Here is a 25209-nt window from a genome sequence, read left to right as displayed (position 1 = left end):
GCGGGCGGCCACCTCAGCGGCATTGGCTTGGAGGAAGACCGGCCTTTGGCAGGAGGGTCCCTGCACCCGCGGTGGTGGTGGCTGGTGGGCACTGCCCAGGAGGTATCTGGAGGGGTGGGGGGGTGGGAGGCCATGGGAGGGAAGGCCCAAAGGACCAGGAATTACTTGCCTGGAGCCTTGGAATCCCGGGGGAATCCCAGGAGGGCTTTATGACATCGCAGCATTCCACCCAATGGGCAAGGAGCCCCTGGGGAAACCTCCTGATTGGTGGGCCGGAGAAAGAGCCCCGCTAGGAACCCTCGGCGGTTAGAAGGCGGGATCCTTCCCGGTCCCATGGGGCCAAATGAGACGCTCCACTTCGTGGGACGCTCGTTCGGGAGGCCAGGAAAGTCACTGGCCCGAAGCGCTGCCTCCCAAAAGGGAAGCCAAAGGAGCCGAACGGAGGCTCGGGGAAGCTTCCATCTCACAGACCAAGAGCGCAACCTCCGTCCTGGCTGAGAGCCGCGGCGTCTCCCGGGAGAAGCGGGCCTGGCCTGGCCTGGGCGGCCCTTTGCCCTTCCTTGCCCGTCTGCAATCGGCGCCGGCTCCTCGGCGAGGGGCGGGCGGAATCCGAGCCCGAAGCGTCCGGAGCGGCATCCTCGAGCCGCGCTCGCCTGGGGACCCGCCCGGGGCTCGACTTCACGGCCAGGGCGGAAACTTCGCGGGAAACAAAGGCCGCCTTGGGATTATTGGGACTTTCGGCCAGCCGCCCCCGAGGGGAGAGAAAAAGCAACGCCGCTCTAAGGCGGCCGCAAGGAGACCGAGAGCCGGCAGCGCCGGGGAGCCCCGAGGTCGGGAAGAAGGCCGCCCTCCCTCTCCGGCGGCCGCGGGGAGCCCAGGGGGAGCCCGGCCATTCCAGCCGGGCTCCCGCAGCCGCAGCCGGACGCCGCTCCTTGCTCCCGCCGGGCAGAGCAGGCCGGGGACGGGGCGCCCGGGGCAGCCCGGCCAGGAGGCAGAGCCGGCGCCTCGCCCCGCCCCGCCCCGGCGCTCGCGCATTCGGCCGGGGAGGCGGGGCGGGGAGGGGCCTCCCGCCCTCCTTCCGGGTGCTCCGCGCCTGCCGCCGCCGCCGCCGAGCGCCAGGTGAGGCCGCGGGATCGGCGCGCGGGGAGGAGGGGTCGCGCGGGCCGCCCGGGGGTCTCCGGCGCGGGGCTGCGGGGCGCCTGGCGGGGGGCGGCCGGGCCTCCCTGGCGCCAGAGTCCAGGCGGCGGCGACCTCCCCGCCGGCCCGGGAGAAGCGGCTCCTGCCCGGCCGCCATTGTGCTCCGGAAGCCGCCGCTGCGGCGGGCCGGGCGAGGGGCGTCGTGCTCGGTGGGCGCCCCGGGCCGGCCGGGGCAGCGGATGGCGTCCCGGGCAGACGAGCGCGGGGCCAAGAAGCAGCGGCCGCCCCCTCCGGGCAGGGGCCACCTGGCCACGGCGGCAGGTGCGAGGGCGGCCCGGGGCGCCGCTGCTGCTGGGCCGAGCCTGGGCCGCTCCCGAAAGAGCTCCGGCCGCCCCTGGCGTGAGAAGCCGCCGCGGGCTGCCCGGCCGCCCCCGGTTGCTGCCCTGGCGCGTCGCCGGGAGGGATTGGCAGCCGGCGGTGCCTCCAGGTAGGGCGCCGGGGAAGCGGGCCGGCTGGGCGGGTGCGGGGCAGAGGCGGAGGGGGTTGCAGTCTGCCGCTGGTTCCCAGGCGCGGCTTCCGACTCCCCCTGCGCCCAGCCCTTGGGGAGGGGCCCCGATCCCCGTGGGCGGCGGCAGCGGCAGCGGGGGAGCTGCAGCGCCCGATCCTAACCATCCAGACGCTGGTCAGAAACGCTTTGGGTTGCTGCGGGGCTAGAGGGCTGCATTGTGTCCCTTTGACCTGGGAAAGGAACTTTTCAGGAAGGTTGGGATCCTTGGCCATTAGAAGGGGCACTCGCCCTGTCTCAGGCCCAGCCTTCTCTTTCCTGCCAGCCCTGCCAAGCCTCCCTGCTGGAGGTGCGTCAACTGGGAATGCCATCTGTGGCCCTTTCCCACCCTCTTTGGCCATTTTCAGTCTGGGACGTCAACTGGACGGGCGGCCACTCGTGTCCTTCAGCATGTTGTAGCAGGTTGTAGGTGGCAGCCCCGGCCTGGCCCATCACAGGGACATCTGGAAGGAGAGCGGGTTGGGCTGTTTCTGTTCCCAAACTGGCCCAGCAGAAGATTCCTGGGCCTGGACAATCTCTGGGTCCCACCTAGGCGTTTAGAGCAACTCGGCAGGAGCAGAGCCCGACCTTGGCAGGGCCTTTGGACTGTGGCAGCGAGCAAAGGGGCTGCTTCTGAGACCGGCTCAGCGTCCTCCTCTCGGGCCACATGCTCTTTATGAAAGGGGCAGCCAGAGGGTGCCATGGTTTTCTTCTGGGTGTTGTGGTGGTGTCCCTGAGAAGGCCACAGTGCCAAGGCTTCCTCCCAGGCCATTCTTGGACACGGAGCAGGTGCGTCCTTCCAAGGTGGCACCTGAAAAGTGGGCCTGCCCCTGGAGGGATCACGTGGTGGGACGTCCCTGATGAGTGCAAGCCTGCCCTGATAAAGGCAAAGGCGGAGGGAGATTTCTGTTTGACTTTGAGGCAACCAACGCTCCCTTAAACAAATAGCCGCTCCTTGCCCGCATTCTTGCTCAGGCCCCTGGAAGTGGGGTGGGCAGACCGTCCCGAACCTCTGGGGCAGTCTACCCGGTGTGGGGAGGGATGGCTGGGAGAGCTCAGAGTCCAAGGCCTGTGCCCTGCATTGGAATCCCCCCAGTCCTGACACTGAACTGCAGGGGAAGAAGGGCCTCTGGGGTTAGGGCCTCTCTGCCCCACTACAGAGTTCTGTGGGCTGGAGTGGGGCTTGGTTCTCATGGTGAGGGCAGGCACCCTGGTATTTGGAGATTATATGTGTGTGTGTGTGTGTGTGTGTGAGAGAGAGAGAGAGAGAGAGAGAGAGAATTTTAGCTCCTGTGGTCGGGGCTGATGGGAGCCATGCTAATTGCCCCTTCCTGCTCAGTCTCTGTGCCTGCCTGCTGCACCAGAGACCTTCCTGGTGGTCTTCAGGAAGCAGCTCGGCCTTGTGCCCGGGAGCCTCCATGGGCCTTCGGCTCCTGTTCCTCGGGTAGGTCCAGGGCTGGGATAGCAGGCTCTGGAGGGGGAGCAGGCCCCCCCCTTTAGTTGCATGCAGAGAGGCCTAACGGTCTTTCTCTGGACAAGGAGGGCTTTTTCCCGCGTGGCACTGAAGATTTGCAAGGAGGTTTTCTAAACCATTTGTGATCTTGTGGTTGTGTGTATGTATAAGGGCGGGGGGATCCTCTCTGCCCGTTCCTTCAGGTAGGCGTTTGAAGCTGTTGTATGAAGAATGATGGGGTGATTTAAGCTAACAGGAAAGAACTCCTCTTCCCTTTGGCAATGGAGGTGGAGAGATGCTGAGAGTCCGTAGTCTGGGAAGGTCGGCTCCTCCTCCCCCCTCTTCCTCCTCCTCCTCCTCAAGGCTTTGGTGGGGAAGGTGGCACGAAGCCTCTTTCGGTCAGGAGCTGAAGTCTGCGGGAAACGCGTCAGCTGCTCCTGCTGGAGCGCAGTTGCCTTTGCTTCCAAGAGCTTTGCAGGCTGTTTCCAGCTCAGGCTTTGGGTTCTTGTGAATTCCACCTTCTGTTCGGGTGGAAATCTTTACAGCAGAATGTAGTAGCAAAATTCACAGGGTGATGAATTTACAGGATGCTGGTCTGGAGAGCAAAACAGTAGCCGGGACCTCTCACTTAAAACCCCAAACGTAGAGGTTGATTCAATTTGTTTCAAACATTTTCTGTGCCAGATTCCACTAAGAGAGGCCTGGCTCCTTCCACCCAGCACAGTGATCTTTGCAGGCGGGACATTATTCAGAATGGCCCAACTGGATCTTCCATCATGCAGGCAGTCCTCGGTTAGCAGCCGTTCGTTCAGCAGCCATTCAAAGTTACAACCATCCTGAACGAGGCCGTCGCAGCATCCTTGCAGTCACGTGATTTGATTTGGGCACTGGGTGCCACGTTTTGTGGGCACGTGGTCGCTATTTGCAGTTTTCGGCTTCTGACAAGCAAAATGGGGAAGCTGGCAGGTGCCGCCAGTGACAATCACGTGACTTCATGCTTAATGACTGCATGGGATTCACTTACAACAGCAACTGGAACAGCTGTCGTAAGTCGTCGTGTCTCGTGACGTTGTGCCTCCTGGTCCCAATGACCATATTCTTAACCAAGAGCAACACCTACACACACACACCCGCCTGCAAAGCTAGCTCTTGGGCTTCCTGTTACTACCCCCCCCCATCCCTCCCCAGTAATCCTCTAACTAACGTGACTGGGACCTTTTTTGCTCACTGCTGCAGCCAACTAGATTAGGAAGGCCAGCTTAGATAGAGAGGCATCTGTAGGTGTCATCCATATGCTGATGGCCGCTGCCAGAGACCACCTGCGGGCAAGCTGGTGGTGGTGCCCGGATGGAGGGAAACAAATTTTAGGAGGGCAGAATTGTGTTATGCCTGCTGTGGGGGGGTGGGGCTCTTTATGGGGCTGCATGCAGGTTTTTAAGCCAATTACGTGGTCGCTCCCCTTATGCCAAACTCTGGGCAGCCCCGAACCCAGAAACTCCAGAAGTTGTTCCTCTGGTGGAATTCTCTCGGGGAGGGGAGGGGGCTGTCACTTGAGGGTGTGGTGGGCTCTTGGTAGACCATCATAAGATCTGCTTGGCCTTTAAAACCGAGAGGGCAGCTCCTGCTTCTGGGTGCTCCAGGATCTGCTCTTCCAAGCACTGGAGATGCTCCCCAGTCCAGCACTGAAACGCCTGCAAGGGAACCCGGCAGCTCCTGCAGCACCAAGAGCTCCGCAGGGAGAGCCCTTCTCTTCCCTGGGGGGGGGGGGGCGCTGAGTTGATCTTCCCCTGATGGCAGACTCTTCTCCTGTACGGCAGGTCTACACCGCAATTGGCGCCGTACCTCCTTTTGTGTGTGTGTCTCCTTCTCTCCTTCTCTCCTCCCACTGCTTGCACCTGGCATGGAGAGTGGGGCCAGGGATGGTCTGCTTGGGACCCCCGTCCTTTTCCAGGAGTGCATAAAATGCAGGTCCCTTTGAGGTGCTCCCTTGACACCCCCCTCCTGTCCTCTTGTTGAAGGTGGCCAGGGGACCCCCAGCAAGCTCTTGAGGGGGCCTTTTCCGGAGCGGCAGACGTGACGGCTCAGGGCCCCCAGTTCCTGAGCATCCCCAGAGACCTGCCCACCCCCCTCCAGGCTCTTTGCTAGGGTTTCCTTGCTTCTTCTGGCCACCCCGGAGGTGCTGACCTGCTTCCCCAGCTGCTGGGCGGCAAAGACTCCGGCAGCCCTGAAATTGGGGGTGGGGGTGGGGAAGCAGTCTCTGGCCCAGCCCAGGTAGTGACCTCACGGCTCAGCAGGGTCCCTGGTGAAGCAGAAGGAAGGCCCCCGTGCAGTGGCTAAAGGCGGCCAGCAGGAGGAGCCGAGCGTCAGCCAGGTTGCCTTGAAACCATCGGTGGGGGCGGGGGGGGGGGAGCCTGTGATGCAACTTCCGCCCCTCCCCCCAAGACCTCATTCTGATCAGTGACCCTGGTTAGGTTTGCTCTGCAGGGCTACCGAGGGGCCGGCCTTCTCTTGGCCAGCTGGTGCAAGGCTGCTGGAGACGTGCCTGAAGGGCTAGCCGGCATTTGGGGGACCCTGGGAAAAGGGCAGGGCTCCCCATCCCTCGCCTGTCTGTGGTAGCAGAACCCACCACTCAGAGCAGCAAGTTCTGTGCTGGAGAGGAATCGGTGGGAAGAAACAGAAGGCACCAGGTCAGCCTGCCGGGGACTCGTGATGAGTGGGGTGCACTGCCAGGGACCTGCCAAGCAGCTGAAGCTGCCCACGCACCTGCCTGCCAGCCTGCCTGCCAGTTTGCAACTCCGATCCTTCCTGCCCTTGAATGTTGCTGCTCTGGTACCTCACACCCCAAATTCGGGTTGAGGTGGGAGGAGGTTGGGTCCAGCATGGCTCCCTCTCCCCAACCCGGCCAGGCCTCTTCGGGGGTTTGGCTTCCCTCCATGCATGGATTCAGGCCAGCCTTGGTGCCGCCCCTTCTCTCTGCCCTCTGCTCCTTTCGAGGACCCCCTTGGAAGCTCTCGGGACCGGCTGGCGAAAGGAGCCGATGCTTTCCAGGTTTGAGTGAGTCAACCGGGAGCTCCTCACTGCCCACTCCAGGATGTGATTCTGCCCTCAGGGGGCAACTCTGGTTCTGGGAAGGGGTTGGACTGAAAGCAGCTGGAATGGCCTGCTGGCCACCATGGACTCTGCCTAGATCCCCTTGTCAGGCAAGAAGCCCTGGATTGGATGGATGGCCAGGATCCTGATGCCTGGAGCAGGTCAAGCCTTTTGCTAGAGATGCCTCTCGGGAAACGGCGGGTGCCTTGGGCTTTGCTTCCTGGATTCTGCCCTGGAGGTTCCTTTGCCTCCTGCCTGGCTTCCAAGGGCCTCCTCAGTGGAGAAAACCGAGCTGCAGCCCAGGGCTGCCTCCGCCTGGTGAGCACACAGTGACCACATTTGCTGTATTCCAACCCTGGAGAAAACGTCACACGTCACTGCAGAGCCTCATTGTGCACTCTGCCTAGAAGCAGGATCCCAGAAAGGAGGCTGTAGCTCCCTAGGAGATGGGCTTTGGAGTCCTGGGTTCCACCAGGACTTGGAAGTCAGTTGGCTGAGTGGGGCCTCTTCAGCTGGCCAAGAGTTTCAGGCAAGGCGTTCTGTCTGCATACCAGCTATTAGAATAGGTGCCGTGAGAATATAAAACATGCCACGGTAGAGTTGGAAGGGTCTTCAGATACAATCTGTCCCACCCTCTGCAATATGTGGAAACCACCCTTGAGAGCTGATTGCGCAGCCTCTTCTACCTCCAGAGACGGAGACCTCACAACTTCCATAAATGCATCATTCCACGGTTGCACAGAGCTTATTTCCTTGGGTTTAAATAAAATTCAGGCACGTGCAACGGATGCTCCTTGTCCTCGTTCTGTGGCAGTGCAGAATAGTTCTTCACCTTTGAGCAACCTTCCTTCGGAGGAAAGAGCTGTGTGGCCTGTGCCAAACTGTGAGCTCTGCGCAGATTGTGCGTGACTGCACCCAAATAGAAAGTCTGCTTCGGCCTTTGGAGGAAACGTCTGGGAAACTTTTTATTTTATTTTATTTTAATTTATTTATTTTGTTAAGCGCGCATTTGATAATAAATATAAGTATAAATGTGCTTATTAATACATGAAATAGATACGAATAAAAGGGACCATTAAGACAGGGACGGTAGGCACGTCGGCGCGTTTATGCACGCCCCTTACAGACCTCTTAGGAATGGGGTGAGGTCAACAGTAGACAGTCTGAGGTTTCTTTCTTCCATGTAGAGGTTGAGCTGGCTTCCTTCTCGGAGGGAGTCTTGGAAACTTGCATCGTGGGGTCATTTTTGCACGTAGCTGAAAATAGTTAGCAAGGCTTTGGCGTGCACATCTGTCCAGTTTGTGTGGAGGCCTTTTGGGGAAAGTGTGGAGGTGGGTCAGAGTCATTGGTTTGTGAGGGGCAGCTGGCTCTGAGGGCCTGGCACGGAAATTCCCCCTCCAAGGCAGGAGGACCAGAGTGCCACTTGGACAGCCCCCCTTGCTACCCAGGAGGCAGACCGGTGCTTGGGCAAAGCAAAGTTCTCCTGGGGAAGGCCTCTCCTTGGCCCAGGCTTCAGCGGCAGGAAGCGAGGGTGGGTTTGGGTGCGTGCTCTCCGCCTCCTCAGAGCTGCTGGCTTGCCTGGCTGGGCAGGAGTGCTTGGGACCTGGCCGCTCTGGCAGGAGGCTCCCAAGGGCACCCTTACTCGAGCTCCTGGCTCCTTTCCGGCCACCCAGTTGGGGAAGGGCAGCTGGGGCTCTGCACAGCCTGTGATGAGGGATGGGGGGGAAGCACCCAGCTCTGCCCGGTATGAGCAGTGGCTGTTGTGTCTGGACATCCCTGGACCTCAGCAGCAGAGCTGGGGGGGGGGGGAGTGCATTGCGCCTCCCCGGCCTGCAGCTCTTCCAAAAGCCAGAGGTCTCGCTAAAGAGCTTCTGCTCGGTCTGAAATGTTTGTCTAGCACCGGACAAGGGTCGGAAGTCAAGGGCGCCCAGTGTCTCTGCTGGCTGAGCTGGGCTCCTGAGCATGGGGCATGCCAGAGAGGGTCAGGTGGGGCCGAGCACTGTTGCTGGGGGTGGGTGGGGGGGAGGCCTGTGCAAGTGAGACTCGGCTGGGGCCCAACGGGAGGCCGGCCTTCCACTGCAGTGTTTCGAGCACGGCCTCTGGAGCACGAGTGGCCGGGAGAGGTTTATTGGAGGGAGCACAGAATGTCAAGGCAGCTGCCAACCTTTCCTGAGGCCGGGGACAGGGGTGTGTGAGTGATATTTGGGCACAGGATCCCCTGCTCTGCTGTGAGCCTCTGCAGCCCGATGTCCTCCAGAGGGGGGAGGCTAGAGGGCAGGCGCAGCAGTTTTCTTGCCTTGGCAGTGCCTGCCACCGGCCGGGCAGCTCCCACACTCCCCGCAGGGGGCCCTTCAAGCCAGGGATGAAGATGAAGAGGAGGGTGCTGGCACTTCCATTTTGTTTCTCGAAGGGAGGGGTCCATTTTCAGGGCTGCCCTCTCCTCCTCTCTCTGCTTCTTCCATTGCTTGAGACGTGGAGGCAGCAGAGCCAAACTGCTCCATGCTGGGTGCCCACTGCAGGCAGCCTGAGGAATGGTTGCAAACCCAGACCCCCCTGTCCTGGGAGAGCCCTTGCCCCCTTCTGCCCTAAGGGGGGCTGCCTGGGACCCCGCTGGGTCCTGTGGAGCATCTGGACAACTTGCATGGAAATGGGGTTCTGGATGGGGGGGGTGTCTCTGTGCTGGCTTTGAGGCTCACGGAGGGCAGGATCCAGGCTGGGGTGGGGTGAGGGATGCATTGGCTATGCGGGGTCTTACTCAACTGTGGCTGCCCGCTTCCCAAAGTTGGCAGTGCCCCCCCCCAAGGGCCTCTGTGGTTCTGTGGGTGGGAACCTCCATCTTGGCTCAGGTGCCAGGGCTGTTGCTGTCAGGATTCCAGCAGTTACCCCAATTAAATCCTGAGTCTCAAGCCAAACTTCCAAAACTTCAAAAGGATTGATTGGGAGTTAACGTGCCCGGCACTGCCGACTCCGAGACACACAATTCATTGTCACTCTTGACCAGAGGTGGGATTCAGCAGGTTCTGACCGGTTCTAGAGAACCGGTAGTGGAAATTTTGAGTAGTTCGGAGAACCAGCCAATCCCACCTCTGACTGGAGATATCCTTCCCTGCCACACCTACCAAGCCACACCCACAAAACCAGTAGTTAAAAGTTTTGAATCCCACCACTGCTCTTGACCCTGGTCCCCCGGGTGTATCATAATTCATATTCTCCAACGGGAGAATAGCCAGGAATCCTCAACCATGTGCTCCAGTTAGAATTTTGCAGGGCAGAAACTTCAGTCACCTAGTTACTATCTTTGAAAACTATTTCTGGGAAGCGCTTTTAGTTTCCAAGCTGCCCCCCTGCTCCCCCCCTGCCTTTCTGTTGGCAACTCTAAAAAGGCCATAGAAATATTTTATGAGTTGACAGTTGCTAGTATAGCAGTTGTGTTGTTGTGGGATGTTCCAGAGTTGTGATTAAAGAAGGTGACTGTACAAATCTTTTAAATGAAGAAATGAGTATGAAAGGAGGGCTGACGCACAGAAACACTCACACACAAACACACGATACTTTGCTCCACGCAGGCAAAGGAGAGCAGCCACCCAGCCGGTCCCCAGCCTGCCTTGGGACATTCACGGGTCACCCTTTGGCCTCCAGATTTAGGGGGAATTTGTGCGCCACAATCTCCAGGCAAAATCAGCCCTCCCCTCCCTCTGGTTGCTTCGCAGGGCGAGGGCTGCCCTGGATAAAACCAATCCAGGGGAGTTTGGATTTGCTCATTGCCGCGGAGGAGCATATTGCAACTCCCGTATTTCAGCTTCTGCGGGAGAGCGATCCCCAGCTCCGTTCCCAGAAGCGGTGTGGGCCTGCCCCACGTTCTGCCCCAGAGCGCCAAGGCTCATATGCCGTTTCGCCTTCTCTTTCAGGATGGTTCCTATGGCTGGAGTAACGGAAGCCCAGCTGCTGTCGTCCTCTTCCAGCGCTGGGCCTTGAGGCTGGGGGCAATGCTGCGCTGAGCCCCCCACCTTGTTCCAGGCCCTCCTGGCTGCTGTGTGCCCATGTCCCGATGGAGATGAAGAGGGCCTTCCTGCAGGGAGCCCAGCCCAGACTATGACAGCGTATCGGCCTGTGCTTGAGAGCTGCGACGTGGGGGGCCTGGACCACGCAGGGGGCGATTACCCCTCTTCAGGATCCTGGGCCCAGAATGGCTGCGCCCCACATGTGGATGATGCTTCCCCTTTGCGACCGGCCACCACAACCCCTGCTGTGCCCAAAATGGGGGTGCGGGCCCGGATTGCTGACTGGCCCCCCAAAAGAGAAGGGTTGAAGGATCCAGCTGCCCCCGGTGCTGCCAAGGCCCCAGAGGCCCCGGGCCCCATGCTGTGGGAGCTTCAGAACGGGCAGCCGCCCAGGGAGGCCGCCTTCTCCTCGGGGCCGAGACCTTCCCGGCGCCTGGCCTGGAGGAGGTCCAAGGACACCGAGTTCCAGGATGGGTGGCCGCACTCTCCTGGCAGGGCATTCCTGGCCCTGAGGAACAGGAGCAACAGTGAGGTCACCCTGAGCGAGTGCGACCTGGAAGCCGCGGTGGAGCTGGCCGGTGGCCTCCCTCTCTTCCGTGAGTACGGCAGCACATCCTCCATCGATGCGCAGGGCCTCTCTGAGCAGAGCTTCTATGAGATGCTGAAGGAGTTCCGGAGTGGGAAGGCAGCGACTGGTCGGCGGCAGCGGCTGGTGGATCCCTTCCACACCACCAGGAACGCCAAGGCAGAGGCCCGGCCAGAACCAGGGTTGACCCTTCACCCCAAGGAGAAGCCCCGCAAGAAGGGCCTCCGGGCAGAGGGGGTGGGGGGGACTCCATCTTCCGGAAGCTGCGGAGTGGCCGGGCAGAGGGAGACTGCAGCAGGGCCCTGGGGGAGGGGGAGGAGGTGGGCCGGGGCTGGCTGTGCCCGAAGAGCCTGGCCCACTACGACGTCCAGAGCCTGCTCTTTGACCTGAATGAGGTGGTGGCCAGGCGGGTCTGTGTGGCTCAGCGGAGGAACACCACCACGGGGGCTTCGGCTGCCTCCGCAGGCTCAGCTGCTGCCGTCTGCGGCCTGGCTGGTCTGGATCCACCCAGCACCTTCTTCAGCCTTGAGGACCTGAACTCCAAGGAGAATCTGGAGCACGATCCAGGGGACAACAACAGCAACAGTCTGCTACTCAGCTGCCCTCACTTCCGCAATGAGATTGGAGGCGAGGGGGAGCGCAACATTAGCTTCTCAACTGCCTCCATGGGTGGCTGTGGGGAGGGGGCCTTTGTGGAGACAGCCCCTGCCCCTTGCTGCACAAACGCCAGCATCTCTGTGCTCGAGACGCCGCAGGAGCTTCAGCAAAGTCTCAGCCGGTTGAAGCACTACAGCATTGAGCACGTGGACCTGGGTGCCCGGTACTACTGGGACTACTTCTCTGGCAAAGGTTGGCACTTTTGGGTGTTGCCGTTTGGGCACTAGAGGGCGAGTGGCCCCTGAGGAGGTGGGCAGTTGAGGATGAGGCTTGATCCCAGGATATGCCAGCATGAATGGAGGCAGCAACCCTGAATTCCAAAGTGGTGGGTTCATCCCCTCCTCCTTTCCCTCCCTGTGCAGCCCCCCGCTTCCCGGTCCCCCTCAGCCCCTGGTTACCCCTCATACCCTTTTTGGCTTAGCTGGGCAGCCAAGTTTCAGCCTTGCAGGAGGAGCCCTTGAGCGGGTAGGTGGGCACCTCTGCCGATTGGTAAAGAATGGCTGGAAGTATGGGGCCGTTGAGGGCAGGAGGTGCAGGATGAACAGCCAGCTTTCCCCTCCTCTTCCTCTCTCCCCCATCAGAACATTTTAACTACTTTGGGGTGGATGAGAAGCTGGGCCCTGTGGCGGTCAGCATCAGGCGTGAGAAGCTGGAGGACCACCGGGACTACGGGCCGCAGTACCAGTACAGGATCATCTTTCGCACCAGCGAGGTAAGTTGCTGTGGCTTTGGGCCACCGAAGGGCCTGCAGCTCAGCGGGGCTGGGAGAGGCAGAAGCTGCAGGGTTTGGAATGTGGTGGGTTTTAAAAAGATCTCAGTGGGCTTTGAGCCCCATCAATTCCCAAACTGGCTGGGAGATGCGCCCCCTCCTAGTGCGGGGAAGCTCAAGGGGCAGGAGACCCATCCAGCTGGCCCAAGGCGCGTCTTTGCTCTCGGCTGCTGTCCTACCAGGACGTCAGGCGGACGGTTGGTCCCTGGGAATGTGGCTGAGAGGCTCTCCTGCCTGAGGCTTCAGATCCCGCAACGGAAAGGGGTCCCCGTGGCCAGGGCGTCAAGTCCCCCTTCCATACCAAAGCCTCCCCAGCTTGACCCTCTCGGAAGAGGCGGGGCTAGCAGGCAGTTCGTCATCTTCATCCTTTTCCTGCAACGTTCCACTGGGATCTCTGGCGGAGCTCTGTCCTCCCTCGTGCTCCCTTCTGGAATGATGGTGGGTCTCTTTCCGGCCCTTCTTGGGCTTCGTGCCAGGCTGAGGTGCCCCTTCTTTGCAGCAGGCAGCTCCTGTCCTCATCCTGACCATTCTCGTCCCTATGGACCCTCCTCAAAGGGTGGGGTCTGACTGATTTATCCTATACAAGAGATCCACTTGCTCAGCGACGGTTTGAAGATATAATGGCCCGAACGAGAGGGGTCTTCGTGGTTGTGGCGACTGCAGTATCCCACGGTCACGAGATCGCCATTTGGGCGCTTGGCCATCGCAGCATCCTGGGTCCCCGCAACTGCCATCCCTGCTGCTTTCCCTGCTGCCTCCTGGCAAGCAAACTCGCTGGTGAAGCCGGCAGGACGTAACGAGAGACAATCGCGTGAGCACAGGAGGCCGCAATCGGACGGGACTTGTCTAAGGATCGCGGCCAGGGCTCATAGTACTCTGTCATAAGTCAGCCCAGCGATGCAATGCCGCGTATTGCTTAGCGGTGGAGTTCCTGGTCGGAGCTGCCACGAGTAGTCAAGCACAGCCTGTGGGGTTTAGACTCTGTCCAACCGGAGCGGGCTATTTGTAAAGCAAGTCCATCCGAGCCAGCAGAGGGTGTGGCAGTGAAGCTGGTAGTGCCAGTTCCTCTCTCGGGGGAGGCACTTCTGCTGTGTCCAGCACTTCTCCGCTGAAAGGGAAGGAAGCCCAGGCTGAGCCCCACGTGGGTCCTGCGAGGTGCCGAGGGCCCTTTGGCCCTGCAGCTTAAACTTCCCAAGGGCAATCCGGGTCGCTCGTGGCCCCTGAAAACCCCAGACGTCCCATTGGCAGCGGTCGAGTGCATTGGACTCTGGCAAACAGTCTGAAGTAGTGAAAGGGGCTGCCGTCTCCATGTGGCATCTTGGATTTGGGGTGTGTGTGTGTGTTAGGGTCAGGGGTTCCTTCCAGGGCCAAGGGGCCTTGTCTCCGAGTGGGCGGGGCCGGCACTCCTCCTGCTCCTGCACATTTCCTGTTGGAAGACTAAAGACGTTTCTGGGCTTTTGCTGGCTGGCGGTGAGGCGAAGAGATGAAGCCGTTTGTCCTGGAGAGTGCAGGGGTCGATCCTGGGGCTCCTTCTAGCTCTCCAATGGTTGGGGGATTCCTCTAGAGCCCCTTTCCTCCCGCTTAGAGCGCTGTTCTGGAAGTCTGTCCAGGAATTTTCTGAGGCTGGCTTGATGGCTCTGCCCCTCCTCCCTGAGGCCTCCCCAGCCCACGTTCAGCCCCCGTGTAGGGGACGTGGCCCGCTGGCCCTGGGCACAAGGCGCTCCTGGGGAAGAGGATGCTCTCTGGCCAAGCAGGACCCTCCCCTGGGTAGCCCTCCGCTGTGCCGTGCCAGGAGAGGCGAGTCCAGGGGGCCCTTGGGCTGGGCCGAGCGTCATTCCTGCCTCTCTCTCTGGGCCCTGTAGTTGACCACCCTCCGCGGTGCCATCCTAGAAGATGCCACGCCCACCACCACCAAGCACGGCACCGTCCGTGGCATCCCCCTGAAGGACGTGTTGGAGCACGTGGTCCCGCAACTGAACACGCACTGCCTGCGCCTGGCCCCGACTGCGCCCCATGTCTCCGAGCAGCTGCGGAAGCTGGACGAGCAAGGAGTAAGCCCACCGGGGGTTGGGCGGGGGTGGAAGGCTTCTCCTCTTGCCCGTGGCCGAGGAAGGCCCCGTTCTTTCCCAGAGCCCCCTTCCCAAGCATCCCTCCTGGGCTTGGGCCCCAGCCAGCTCTGAGGGGGCTCTCCCTGCCTCTCCTCCAGCTCTGCTGGAAACATAAGGTGGGCGTCCTGTACTGCAAGGCCGGCCAGAGCTCAGAGGAGGAGATGTACAACAACGAGGAGGCTGGCCCAGCCTTTGAGGAGTTCCTGGCCCTGCTGGGGGAGAAGGTCTGCCTGAGGGGCTTCCGCAAATATGCCGCGCAGCTGGACACCAAAAGTAGGTCCTTGCCGAGAGGGGTTTGGAGCCTGGCAGGGCGGGACTCCGTGTCTGCCCTCGGGGGGACCCAACCACCCTGCTGAGTCCCCCCCTGCTGCTTCCCTCGCAGCGGACTCCACCGGCACCCACTCCCTCTACACGACCTACCAGGGCTACGAGATCATGTTCCACGTCTCCACGATGCTCCCCTACACCCCCAACAACAGGCAGCAGGTACCAGGCAGGGCAGGTGGGGGCCTGGCCTTGAGGGTGACACGGCACATGCAGAACTGTGGGGTGGGGCTCAACTGAGTGACCTTGGCCCTTTTCTTTTGCACAATGACCCCCCCCCCACTCCACTGGCCCGTGTTTCCTCCTGGTCTCCTGAGCCTCTGGCTGGGCCGGGCCTTCCTTCCCAGGCCCTCAAGTGCTGCCTTCCCCTCCCAGCTGCTGCGGAAGAGACACATTGGGAACGACATCGTCACCATCATCTTCCAGGAGCCGGGGGCCTTGCCCTTCACCCCCCAGAACGTCCGCTCTCATTTCCAGCATGTCTTCGTCATCGTCTGCGCCCAGAGTCCCTGCACGGAGAGCGTCCGCTACAGGTAAGGCTGCGGGAGGGGGGTCCGGGCAGAGTTTGGGCTTGGACACTTGAAGAGAAGAGCCTCCGGGCTTTGATTGGCTCCTGGCTCCAGTGAGACTCCCTCAGCTCTCCAGAGGTCAGGTGGAGTAGGCGGCTTCTCTCAGGTGACGGATCAGGGCTGCGGGTGGAAGTGGGCCTCGGTCCTGCTCCCTGAGATTGACCCACAGGGAACGGCCGAGGAGTCGCCTCGCAGCGGCCTGTGTAGTCTCAGCCACAGGCCTGTGTTCTCATTTCCATGTCCCAAGCGTGGCGGTGACCCGCTCCAAAGACGTGCCCCCCTTTGGGCCGGCCATCCCCAGTCTGGCCACCTTCCACAAGTCGGACGTCTTCCGGGATTTCCTGCTTGCCAAGGTGATCAACGCCGAGAATGCTGCCCACAAGTCAGACAAGTTCCATGCCATGGCCACGCGCACGCGGCACGAGTACCTGAAAGATTTGGCTGAGAACAGCATCACCAGTACCCCCATCGACTCCACGGGGAAGTTCAACCTGATCTCCCTGGCCTCTAAGAAGAGGGAGAAGACGAGGGCCCGGGCTGGGGCCGAGCAGCAGAGCGCGGGGGCCCTCGTATGGCGCGTTCTGGCCCAGGATTACTCTCAGGGAGTGGAGATGGAGTGTCTGCTGGGCATCTCCAATGAATTTGTGGCCCTCTTGGACCTGGCCACCAAGGAAGTGGTCTTCAACTGCTTCTGCGCAGATGTGATCGGCTGGACACCGGACAGCTGCAGCCTCAAAATTTTCTATGGACGGGGGGACCATATTTTTATCCGGGCCCCAGAAAATAATCCTGAAGAAGTTAAAGAGATTGTGCAGAGATTGAGGGTCAGTAGCGCCCCTGCCCACCGATTGGGTAAGATGCCCACACCACCCTGGATGGGAAGTGGCGCTTCTGACCCCGGCTGGGCTTGTGTGCTTTCACCCAGGTCATGACCTCTGGTGCCGAGACAGTGGAGATGACCCTGCGGAGGAATGGGCTGGGGCAGCTGGGTTTCCACGTGAAGTTTGACGGGACAGTGGCCGAGGTGGAGGACTACGGCTTCGCCTGGCAGGCAGGGCTGCGGCAGGGCAGCCGGCTGGTGGAGATCTGCAAGGTGGCCGTGGTTACCCTCAGCCACGACCAGATGATTGACTGGCTGCGCACCTCCGTCACCGTGAAAGTGGTGGTCATTCCGCCACACGAGGACGGCGTTCCACGCAGGTGAGTTTCTGGGCTTCTAGGCAGGATAAAGGAGCCAGGGGCCACACAAGAGGAGGGAGGAGCCAGGGGCCAACGGGGGCCCTGTTGGCTCAGCCAGAGACAAGCGAAATCCTCTGCAGCAGAATTGAGCCTCTGCATAACCTGGGCCCATCTGGCCCCATGGCCTGTGCAGTACAGCAGGTAGCCCTGTGTAGGGCAGGAGGCCTGTCCTGGGGGTCACCCTGCCAAGCCCCCAGTCCTGGCCAACTGGCTCCTGGCCTTGGTGGGAGTTTGGAGCTCCTCAGAGAGGGGCTTTTATTCTGCTGGGCTGGTTCTCTTGGGCTGCGATCCCCCTCTTGGGTGGCTGTCCCTGCTTGGCCCGGGACCCTCTGGGAGAAGAAGGCTGGTTTTTGAGAGGGGAACCCCTGGGGAAGAATCTGTTGGGGTGACTGGCTTCGGCAGCCGGTGGCAGCAACGGATCTTCTGGCAGGTGCCAGGGCTGGCTGGGCAAAACTCTGGCTCAGAGCGGGAAGCTGCTGGGAACCAAAGAGAGGGTGGCCGGCAAATGGCTCCTCAGGTCGGAAAGAGGGGCTGTGGGTGCCCTGGGGCTCAGGGTGCAGCTGCTCTGCCCGTCGGGGGCTGCCTTTTAGGACAAGGTGCCACTGCCTTGGATCCGGGCCAAGAAGCCGCTAAGTGCACGTGGAGGGAAGCGAGCCCAGAGGCCGAGGTGGCATCCTCCAGGCTTCAAACCTGTTAGGCCGTGCAGAGGGGGAAGGGCCGGGGCCCGGCCCTCCCCTGCTTCCTTCGGACTCTCCAGTTATCACGCTGATCCCCCTCCCCCGCTCTCTTGAGCCTCCCTGAGAGTCCAGAGGAAACCTGCACAGTGAAGGGGGAGGGGGTGCCCCCACCCAGCTCCCAGCTTCCTGCCTGGCTTTCCAGGTGTGGTTTGCAAAGCAAGTCGAGGCAGCAGGAAGCCCCGTCACCTTCAGGGTAGGCAGGGCAGGATCCTGCACGGCTCCCGCGTGGCAGCTGGGCTGGGGGGTGACGTCCGGTGGCTCTTTTCCTGCCTGGAGTTGGGGAGGTGGGGGGGCAGGTGGCGAGGCCTGGCCTGGGGGAGGGGCCGGGCGGGGCTGGAAGCTTGAGGTGGCCCGGGGTGCCTTCCTGCCAAGCTGCCCCAGGCTTTGAGGCGTCTCCCAGGCTGGGAGCTGAGAGGCGTCGCCTGCCAAGAGCTGCATGTTGTGAGCGGGGCAGGAAACCTCGGCAGACGCTGCGTTCCCGCCCACCAGGACAGGGTACCGGAGAAAGGGGGCTCCTCCCCTTCCCGCAGACTAGGCCCCTTTGGGCACCTGCTTGGCCAAAGGTTCAGCAAGGGGCTGGGGGCCAACAATGCCCGCCTGCCAGGCATTGCAGCGGCTGGGCTCCCTGACAGGCACCTGAAGCAGACAGGAGGGGCCTGGGGTTGGGCCTCACGGGCAAGGGCCCTGGGCAGGCTGGGCCAGCAACTGCTGGTGGGCCTTCAGGGGGGCAGCACTGCCCCTGGGCAGGTCCTGAGGGTGGGTGGCCGGCCGGCTGGCCGTGTCTGCAGCTTCTCTTCCTGGAGCTGCTGGGCACCTTCCCTGCACACCTCCTGGCCTCTGCGAGGCTGGGCAGGCAGAGACGTCTCCTCCCTCCCTCCCTCTCTCTCTCTCTCCAGAGGGTGGGCCGAATCCCTGAAGACGAGTACGATGGAGCCCCGGGGGGAACCCGAAAGCCTGCCTGGGGGCTTCCGGCCTCCATACCACAGCAACTCAGCCTGGCAGTGGAGTGGCTCTGCCACCCACGGCTCCTCCCAGCCCCCAAATGGGCTGAGCAGCCAGGGCCTGGCCAGTCTCAGTCCCTCACCAGGACCCCAAAGCAGAGCGTCCTGAACCCTTACCGCCAGGCCCAGCCCCTGCAGGGCAAAAGGTGAGGAGGAGGAGGAGGAAGGGAGGCCTCGATGCCCGCTGAGCGCTGGGGCGACTGCCAGTGTCCCTGGGCTAGCCTGCAGGCTCCACGTCAGGGCGGTTTGGGGGACTTGGAGCCTTGCGGCGTGTGCTCTGCTGTGGCCCCTGAGGGATGCTGCCTCTGCCTCGTCCACGGCCCGGCAGGAGGCCTGCATGACTCCTGGGCTTTGCTCCTGGCCTTCAGGGCTCTCCCTCCTTCTCTAGGCCTGCCAGCTTCCCAGAGACCCCCCGTGTCATCTCCTCCTCCCAGAGCGGCACAGAGAAGACCCCGTCATACCGGCAGCCCTCAGGCAGCTTCTCCGTTCCGGGCTCCTCGGGAGGGTCCTTCGCCTGGTACAAGCCCTCCCCGGACAAGTATGTGGGTGGCAAGGGAGGCCCAGGCCCCGGTCCCGGCCCTCTTGCCCAGCCAGCGTTTCCATCCTGCAGATTCTCTTTGGGGGGTTGCTTTGCTGCGTAGCAGTTTGCATCCCACTCCAGTTCCAGGGCTGGGGGTGGGCGGGTGGGCTTGGCTTGGCATTGAAGGAGTGGCCAGAGGCTGCGCTGGGCCAGGCCTTGCACGCACACCAGGGTGAGGGGCAAACCGAGAAACGCAGAGAGCTGAAGCCCTTCTGGTGCTGGGGAAGCCTTGTGTCCCCTGGGCTGTTTGGGTGGGAGCCGTTTGCTCTGGGGAGGTAGCAGGCAGAGGGGCTCGGAGGGGGAAGGGACCCTCTCTGGGCTGCCACCCGATCTGTTGGCTCCAAACGTTGACCCTGCACGATTCGGCCTCGGGAGAGGCTGTTCGTGAGAGGGAGGGAGGGAGGGAGGGGGGCCGCTCTCTCCGCCTGCCAAGGGGAAATGACCAGAGGAGGCGGGGCCAAAGGCATGGTGGAGTGGCGCAAGGCAGCTGTCCTGGTCCGTCTGGGTGCCAGGGAGGGCCCTTGTGAGGCCTTCTGGACACACCCGGGGGCTCTAGCCACCCACCCCTTCCAGATGCCCCTCCCTTGCCCACCCCTGGAGCCGAGCGCAGGAGGAGCTGCTCCCTTCTTCCGCTCCTGGCCCTGCCCTCCTCCGAGCCTGGTAGTTGCTAACAGGGGGGCCAGCCGGTGCTTTTTCCGCTGGGTCGGTGCCCTTCTCAGCTGTCCTGCTTTGCTTCAGCTCTGGGCACAGGTATGTGGTCCCCTTGCGGCCTCTGGGGCCTTTTGAGCCGCCCTGCCCCCCCGAGGTGACCCCAAACGGAGGCTCTTCGTCCGGCGGAGGAGGGCTGGCCAGCCAGGAGGGCAGCATGGAGAGGCCCAAGCTGGGTGAGCATGGACGGTGGGCACGGGGGTGGGGTTGGGGGGTGGGGTTGGGTGGTGTGCCTGGGCTGAGGTTTCGGAAGTGGCCTCTGTGCTGAAGCGGCCAGTCGTCAGGGAGGGGAAGCCCAGCCATGCCCCCCTGGGCCCCGATGTCCTTCCCAGCCTGGGGCCAGCCTGGCGGCCTCAGGAGCTTCTGAGAAGGGCCGGCTGCTATCGCTGCCTCCTGCCGCCTGGCATTGGGGGAGAGAAGCCTCACCCAGGATGGTGGCGGAGGGAGGGGCACCAGGCCTGCTGGGCCACGGCACAGGCCAGCCCTCCAGCCAAGGGACGGGGCTTTGGGAAAGCAGGGGACGAATTGCCTCCCAACCCAAAGGGGCGGCTCCCACTGACCTCCTCCTTGCCCTACCAGAGCTGCTATGGCACGTGCCGGGGCCCTCCAGATCCTCAGCCGCTTCCGGGAACAAGCGGTCTGGCCAGTGGGAGCTGCCTGGCAAGGACTCCCCAGACCAGCCCCTCAAGGTGAGCGTGGGCTCCTGGGGGTTGCCTGCTGGGTACCTCCCTCCGTGCTTGGTGGCTGACTCCCCCTCCCCCCGCAGGGCGAGGGGCAGACGTCCAGCAGCAACACGCTCTCCAGCAACGCCTCCAGTGCTCACAGTGATGACCCAGCCGACCCCGGCGACAGCACGCCAGAGCTCTGGGCCAAGGGCGGGGTCTCCAGCAACAGCACTACCGATGCCAGCGGTGCCACGTCCATCCGGCGCAACCGAGTGCCTGTGTCCTCGCCCCTCTTTGGCCCTGCCCTCCCCGAAGGCCATAGCAAGAGGGCGGAGGCAGCCTGGCCCGCTGGCCATTTGGGCAGACAGAGCTGGAATTACTGCCCCAAGGCCTTCGGGAAAGGAACGGGCGGCCCCGCCCGGGCGGGCAACTGCATCGCCCCAGAGCCCTTCAGGCAGGCCAGGTAAGGGATCCTGCAGCTGCCCCCCCAACATAACCCGAACCCTGAACGTGTGGTGGGTTTGCAGGCCTGTTGGGCCCCGGGGGAGGGGGGCTCTGCGGGTGTTGCAAGAGGAGACCTGGTTTTCAGAGAGGGGGCGAGGGCCCCGGGGCCAGGCCTGCCATTGTCCCAGGATGGGTAGGGTGGGGCTCTTCCTCCCCACCCCAGAGAGGGCAGGTGCCTTGTGTCCAGGGTCCAGCGGGAGTGGGGGGGTGAGGAGGATGGCCCAGGCGCTGCTGAGGGAGTGGCCCCTGCATGGCCGGCTGGGGCCCAGCCGCCTGCAGACTGTCTGTCTCTCTTTCAGCCCCGGTGGCTCCAGGGGACCTACCCCATCCAGGTCTACAAGACGCCCCCTGCAGGTGGCTCCCGGGTGGCTCCTGGACCCCAGGCGGGCTCCTCCCAGCTCTCCGCTTCTGTGCCCAAGGCCGCTGCCGCCTCCTCCTCCTCCTCCTCCTCCTCCTCCAAGCAGAGCGGCCGGAGTGCCAGGCCTCAACCGGCCGGGTGGAAGAAGAGCCCCGAGGAGCCCCAGAAGTGAGCGCTGGCAGGCGGCAGCAGCGAGCCTTGCTTTGGGGGTGCCCTAGCCAGCTGCTTTGTCGGGGGTGACCGAGACTGAGGAGGGGGATTGACAGCCCCCTCTGCCCACAGAGGAATTGACGTGAGCACCAGGAATGTCTTTGGGCAGCCTCGCCTGCGGGCTTCTCTGCGGGACCTTCGCTCCCCACGCAAGGCCCACAAGTCCACCATCGAGGATGACCTGAAGAAGCTGATCATCATGGACCCCACCGGGCTGGAGCAGGAGGACCAGCTGGTGCGCCCCCTCCTCCCCATGGAAGGGGCGGAAAGGGCTCCGGCTGTTCCCCACCAGAGCTCCGGGGCCTGAGTGAGCCAGTGGGGAGGGGAGGGGAGGGTCCCTCCGTGGGGTCCCAGCCTTGGCAGCCTTTGGGCACTGGAGGAGACGCCCACTGGGAGGCCTCCCGGGGATCCCGCTCGGCTCTTGGGGGGCATTGAAAGAGACCTGGGAGCTGCGGGCTTGCTGGGTCTGTGAAGAGGGTCTCTGCTCTCCCCGCAGGCCCCCCAGAAGACCCTCCAGCGGACCCTCTCGGATGAAAGCCTGTGCAGCGGCCGGCGAGAGCCCTCCTTCGCCAGCAGCGCCTGCTTTGAGCAGCCCCTCTCCAGCGACATGCTCTTCACCAGCACCCTCCCTGGGCGGAGGCCGGCCAGCAGCGGCCGGGGGGGCTCCTTGGAGAAGGGTGAGCCCGGGGGTCCCCAGGGTCGGTCGCAGGCAGGCAGGCGGGCGATGGGGACCCTGTCCTCCCCAACAGGGCCAGGGCAGGGGGGCAGCCAGACTTTGCCCCAGCCTCCTCGGGGATCTCCCCCCACCCACCCCGGCAGGGCCACCTGCCCAGGTCGGCTGATGGCTCTGGGGGACGCGGCCTCCTCTCCCTCCCTCTGTAGCCACCGTCTCGGCCTCTGAGCTCTCCCTGACCGAGGTGTGCGACCAGCCCCTGCGGCGCCTTGAACCTGCCCTGATGCCCCTGCCGGACACAGCCGCAGGCCTGGAGTGGTCAAGCTTGGTCAGTGCCGCGAAGGCCTACGAAGGTAAGGGGATGCTCCCGCTTCCTTCCTCCCCTGCCCAGGCATGCAATGCAGCAGTCCGGGAAGGGGCGCAGGGGTCTCTAGCTCCGCCTCTGAGGAGCCTCAAATTCCAGGGGGGCAGAAGGCCCTCGCAAAGGCTTCGTGCGGAGCGATGGGAAACTGGCCCCCACAAAGGCGCTTTGCCCATCCGATGCTTGGCTGCCCCCAACTTCAGCAGGGCAGAGCTGGGGCCTGGTTGCTTGTCAGCAACGACACAGCTCTTGTGCCTGCCCGCCTGCCCGCCTCTTCTGCAGGGAAGTGCGGGGCAGCCTGCAGGTCGGCACAGCTTCTTCCTGGGCCCAGGCAGGCGTCTCCCTCTCTGGCAGCTGCCTTTGGCTGGCACCGCCTTTCTGGGCAAGGGCTTGCTGGAAAAGGGGAGGGGCTGCCTCCCCAAGTCATGGCGGAGAGACGGGGGCTCAGGAGCTTCCTCCTCTTCCTGCCCGGTCAACTACCGGCAGCCGAAAGGTAGGTGATGGAGGAAGAGAGGGCAAGACTGGCCACTGTGCCAGGGTGGACGGTGGGGTTCCCAGCAGGGCTTTCCCCCCACGGGTTTCGTGCCGGCTGGGCCTCCGTTCTGGGCAAATTGGGGATGTTGGCTGGGGCCTGCTTTCCCTAGCAAGGCAGACTATCTGGCAAGGGGCGAGGAGGGCACACACTCCCCGGCAGCTGGGCTTACTTCTCTGAGCTCAGGGTTGCAGTCTCCTGGGGCCCATGGGAGCCATCAGCAAGGAGGCCTGCTGGGATACGGGGTGGGCAGCTGCTGCTGAGGGTCTGGGCTGGGCCGCCTTCACCATGGACTCCCCAAACAGGGCTCCCCTTCCCTTCCCACCACCAGGGGGGAATGCCCTGTGGCCTTCCAGGTGGTGCTCCATCCCCTTAGATGTTTCCCTTGCCCCAGAGAGGGTCTTCCAGGGCGTAGGAGCTCCTCCTCCACCAGCCACCAGACTGGCGTGGCACTTGGGCAGCAGGGGCCGGGGGCGGCTTTTGCCTGGCAGCCTACAGGTTTTCCTCTCCCCCCAGTGCAGAGAGCCGTCTCCCTCTTCTCCCTCCATGAGGCCATGTTGAGCCCCGAGGCGGCCCCGGCTGGCAGCCCCGGCCTTGGGCACCTGAGCTTGGAGAGGCAGCCAGCGCCACCCACGGCTCCTGTCTTAAGGTGAGCGGGGGGGGTGTATCTTTGGGAAAACTTCCTCAAGGAAGGTGACTCTCCCCCCGAGGGTCTGCCTGTCAGTCTGCGTGGGGCTGGAACCCCATCTTGCAGGCGAGCCTCCTCCCACCTCCCTGGGGTTTCAGCCCCCAGGGCTTGGGGTGTGGGTGGGCAGCCTTGGGGGCTGGGGGGCCTGGCAGGAGCCCCGGACGGGTTTGGCATCACAGCCTCTCCGGCCTGCCCTTGCAGCCAGCAGCCGGCGGACCTGAGCGGCAAGGTCTCCCACCTGGAAGCTATGTTGAAGCAGCTGCACAGCGACCTGCAGAAGGTGAGGAGCTGGGGGGGCTTCCCGGGGGAGGGGGAGCCTGGGGAGGCAGCCTGGGACTCCCGCTCCTTCTCGGCCCCTGCAGGAGAAGCAGGACAAGGTGGTGCTGCAGGCAGAAGTGGCCACGCTCCGGCAGAACAACCAGCGGCTGCAGGAGGAGTCCCAGAGCGCCAACGAGCAGCTGCGCAAGTTCGCCCACATCTTCTCCAGCGCCCTCGACAAAGAGGACCTGTGAGCGCCTGCATGGGGCCCCCTTGGAGAGTTTGCCGCCTGCGCCCCCGGCCCCCCTCTGGCCTCGGCCGGAGGGAGGGTCTCTCTCGACACGGGAGGGGCCCTCCAGCCCCCCCCCCCAAGGGCCGGTCTTTGTCCAGAGGGCAGCCAAGTTTCTCAGAGCACTTTCTCACAACTAAATTATTTTCTAGGGAATGCAGAGCGCCTCAGGAAGGTTAAAGAAAAGGTTTAAATGTCTACATTCTTTATAAAACACTATATTTGTATCAATGGTACTGTTTGTAATCTTTTTCAGTTGCATTTCTGTGCATGTGACTGAATCCAGCACCCTTGGTCCCTCTCCGTGGGCAGCAGGGCCGGGACCCTGTGCTGGCACAAAGCCATAGAGGCCCAGGGGAAGCCCCCCGGGCCCTCCTGGGTGCCTGCTCTGGAGCGCAAGGGCTCCCTGCCACCCCTCCTGGCCCTTGTGCCAGTCCTGTGCTGGGCCGGGCCGGCTGGCAGCCGGGCCCAGCGAGGGTGCGTTGTTGTCTCCACTATGCTCAGGCCCCCGAAGGGGGTGTCCTGCTCGGTTGAGGCCTGGACCGCACATGCGTCACGTGGCAAAACCAGCATACAATCTATGCGAAGCCCACCCTGGTCCAGACCTGCCAGGGGTCAGCCTGACCCCCCCGCCCCCACCCTTCCACCTGCCAGGGTTTCAGGGAAAAGGCTCCTGCTGCAGCCTCCCTCCCCCCCTTCCACTCTAGCCTTAATGCCACAGGTGGGCAGAGGGCTCCTGTCCCCCCTTGGCCCCCAGTGCTGGGAAGCCCATCTCTGGACGGGCAGGGGGTCACGGGGAGATCCGTGCCAGGGCCCCCACCACCACCTTTCTCCTGGGCTCACCACCCCAGCAACCTTTCTAGTTTTGTTTGTTTTTAAATTTTGTAGTGGGACCTCACTGGAATTTGTATCCTAAGGATTGCCCCCCCCTCCCCACCTGGTGTCTGGCCTGGGACGGTGGGCCCGATGCTCTTCTGCAGCTCTCATGTCTATCGGTTGTATTACGTGTTCGTTTTTAATTTTATAAGATTCTTTGCAGATCAAATCTGTATTATTTAATTCTGCTCTGTCTTAAAGCTGCTGATGGAGAGAACCATCAGTTTTTGTAAAATAAATTCTCTAGTACTCTGGAAATCTCAGCCTTCCTTTTTTTGGGGGGGGGGCGGGT

General features: G+C 62.7%; 1 protein-coding gene across 1 annotated transcript; it reads left to right on the top strand.

Annotated features, from left to right (window-relative positions):
• The first annotated feature begins 1068 nt into the window (after window positions 1-1068).
• On the top strand, window positions 1069-25175 carry SIPA1L3 (signal induced proliferation associated 1 like 3). The gene is given in 24 exon segments (XM_087970347.1): window positions 1069-1119; window positions 10133-11040; window positions 11043-11660; window positions 12050-12180; window positions 14100-14288; window positions 14444-14618; window positions 14728-14831; window positions 15045-15202; window positions 15486-16062; window positions 16164-16438; window positions 18111-18250; window positions 18253-18361; window positions 18604-18753; window positions 19534-19679; window positions 20083-20192; window positions 20270-20631; window positions 20972-20985; window positions 20988-21198; window positions 21313-21475; window positions 21737-21917; window positions 22123-22266; window positions 23323-23455; window positions 23696-23774; window positions 23857-25175. Coding segments are annotated over 23 exon segments (5043 nt in total). The 5' UTR covers window positions 1069-1119; window positions 10133-10316; the 3' UTR covers window positions 24007-25175.
• Window positions 25176-25209: the final 34 nt, after the last annotated feature.

This window comes from Notechis scutatus, chromosome 8, assembly GCF_049901735.1.
Source record: "Notechis scutatus isolate UNSWTSFEM ecotype Mainland chromosome 8, rNotScu1.2, whole genome shotgun sequence".
NCBI classification, from domain to species: domain Eukaryota; kingdom Metazoa; phylum Chordata; class Lepidosauria; order Squamata; family Elapidae; genus Notechis; species Notechis scutatus.
The sequence above is the reverse complement of the archived record's forward strand: the minus strand, read 5'-3'. Positions and strand labels throughout refer to the sequence as shown.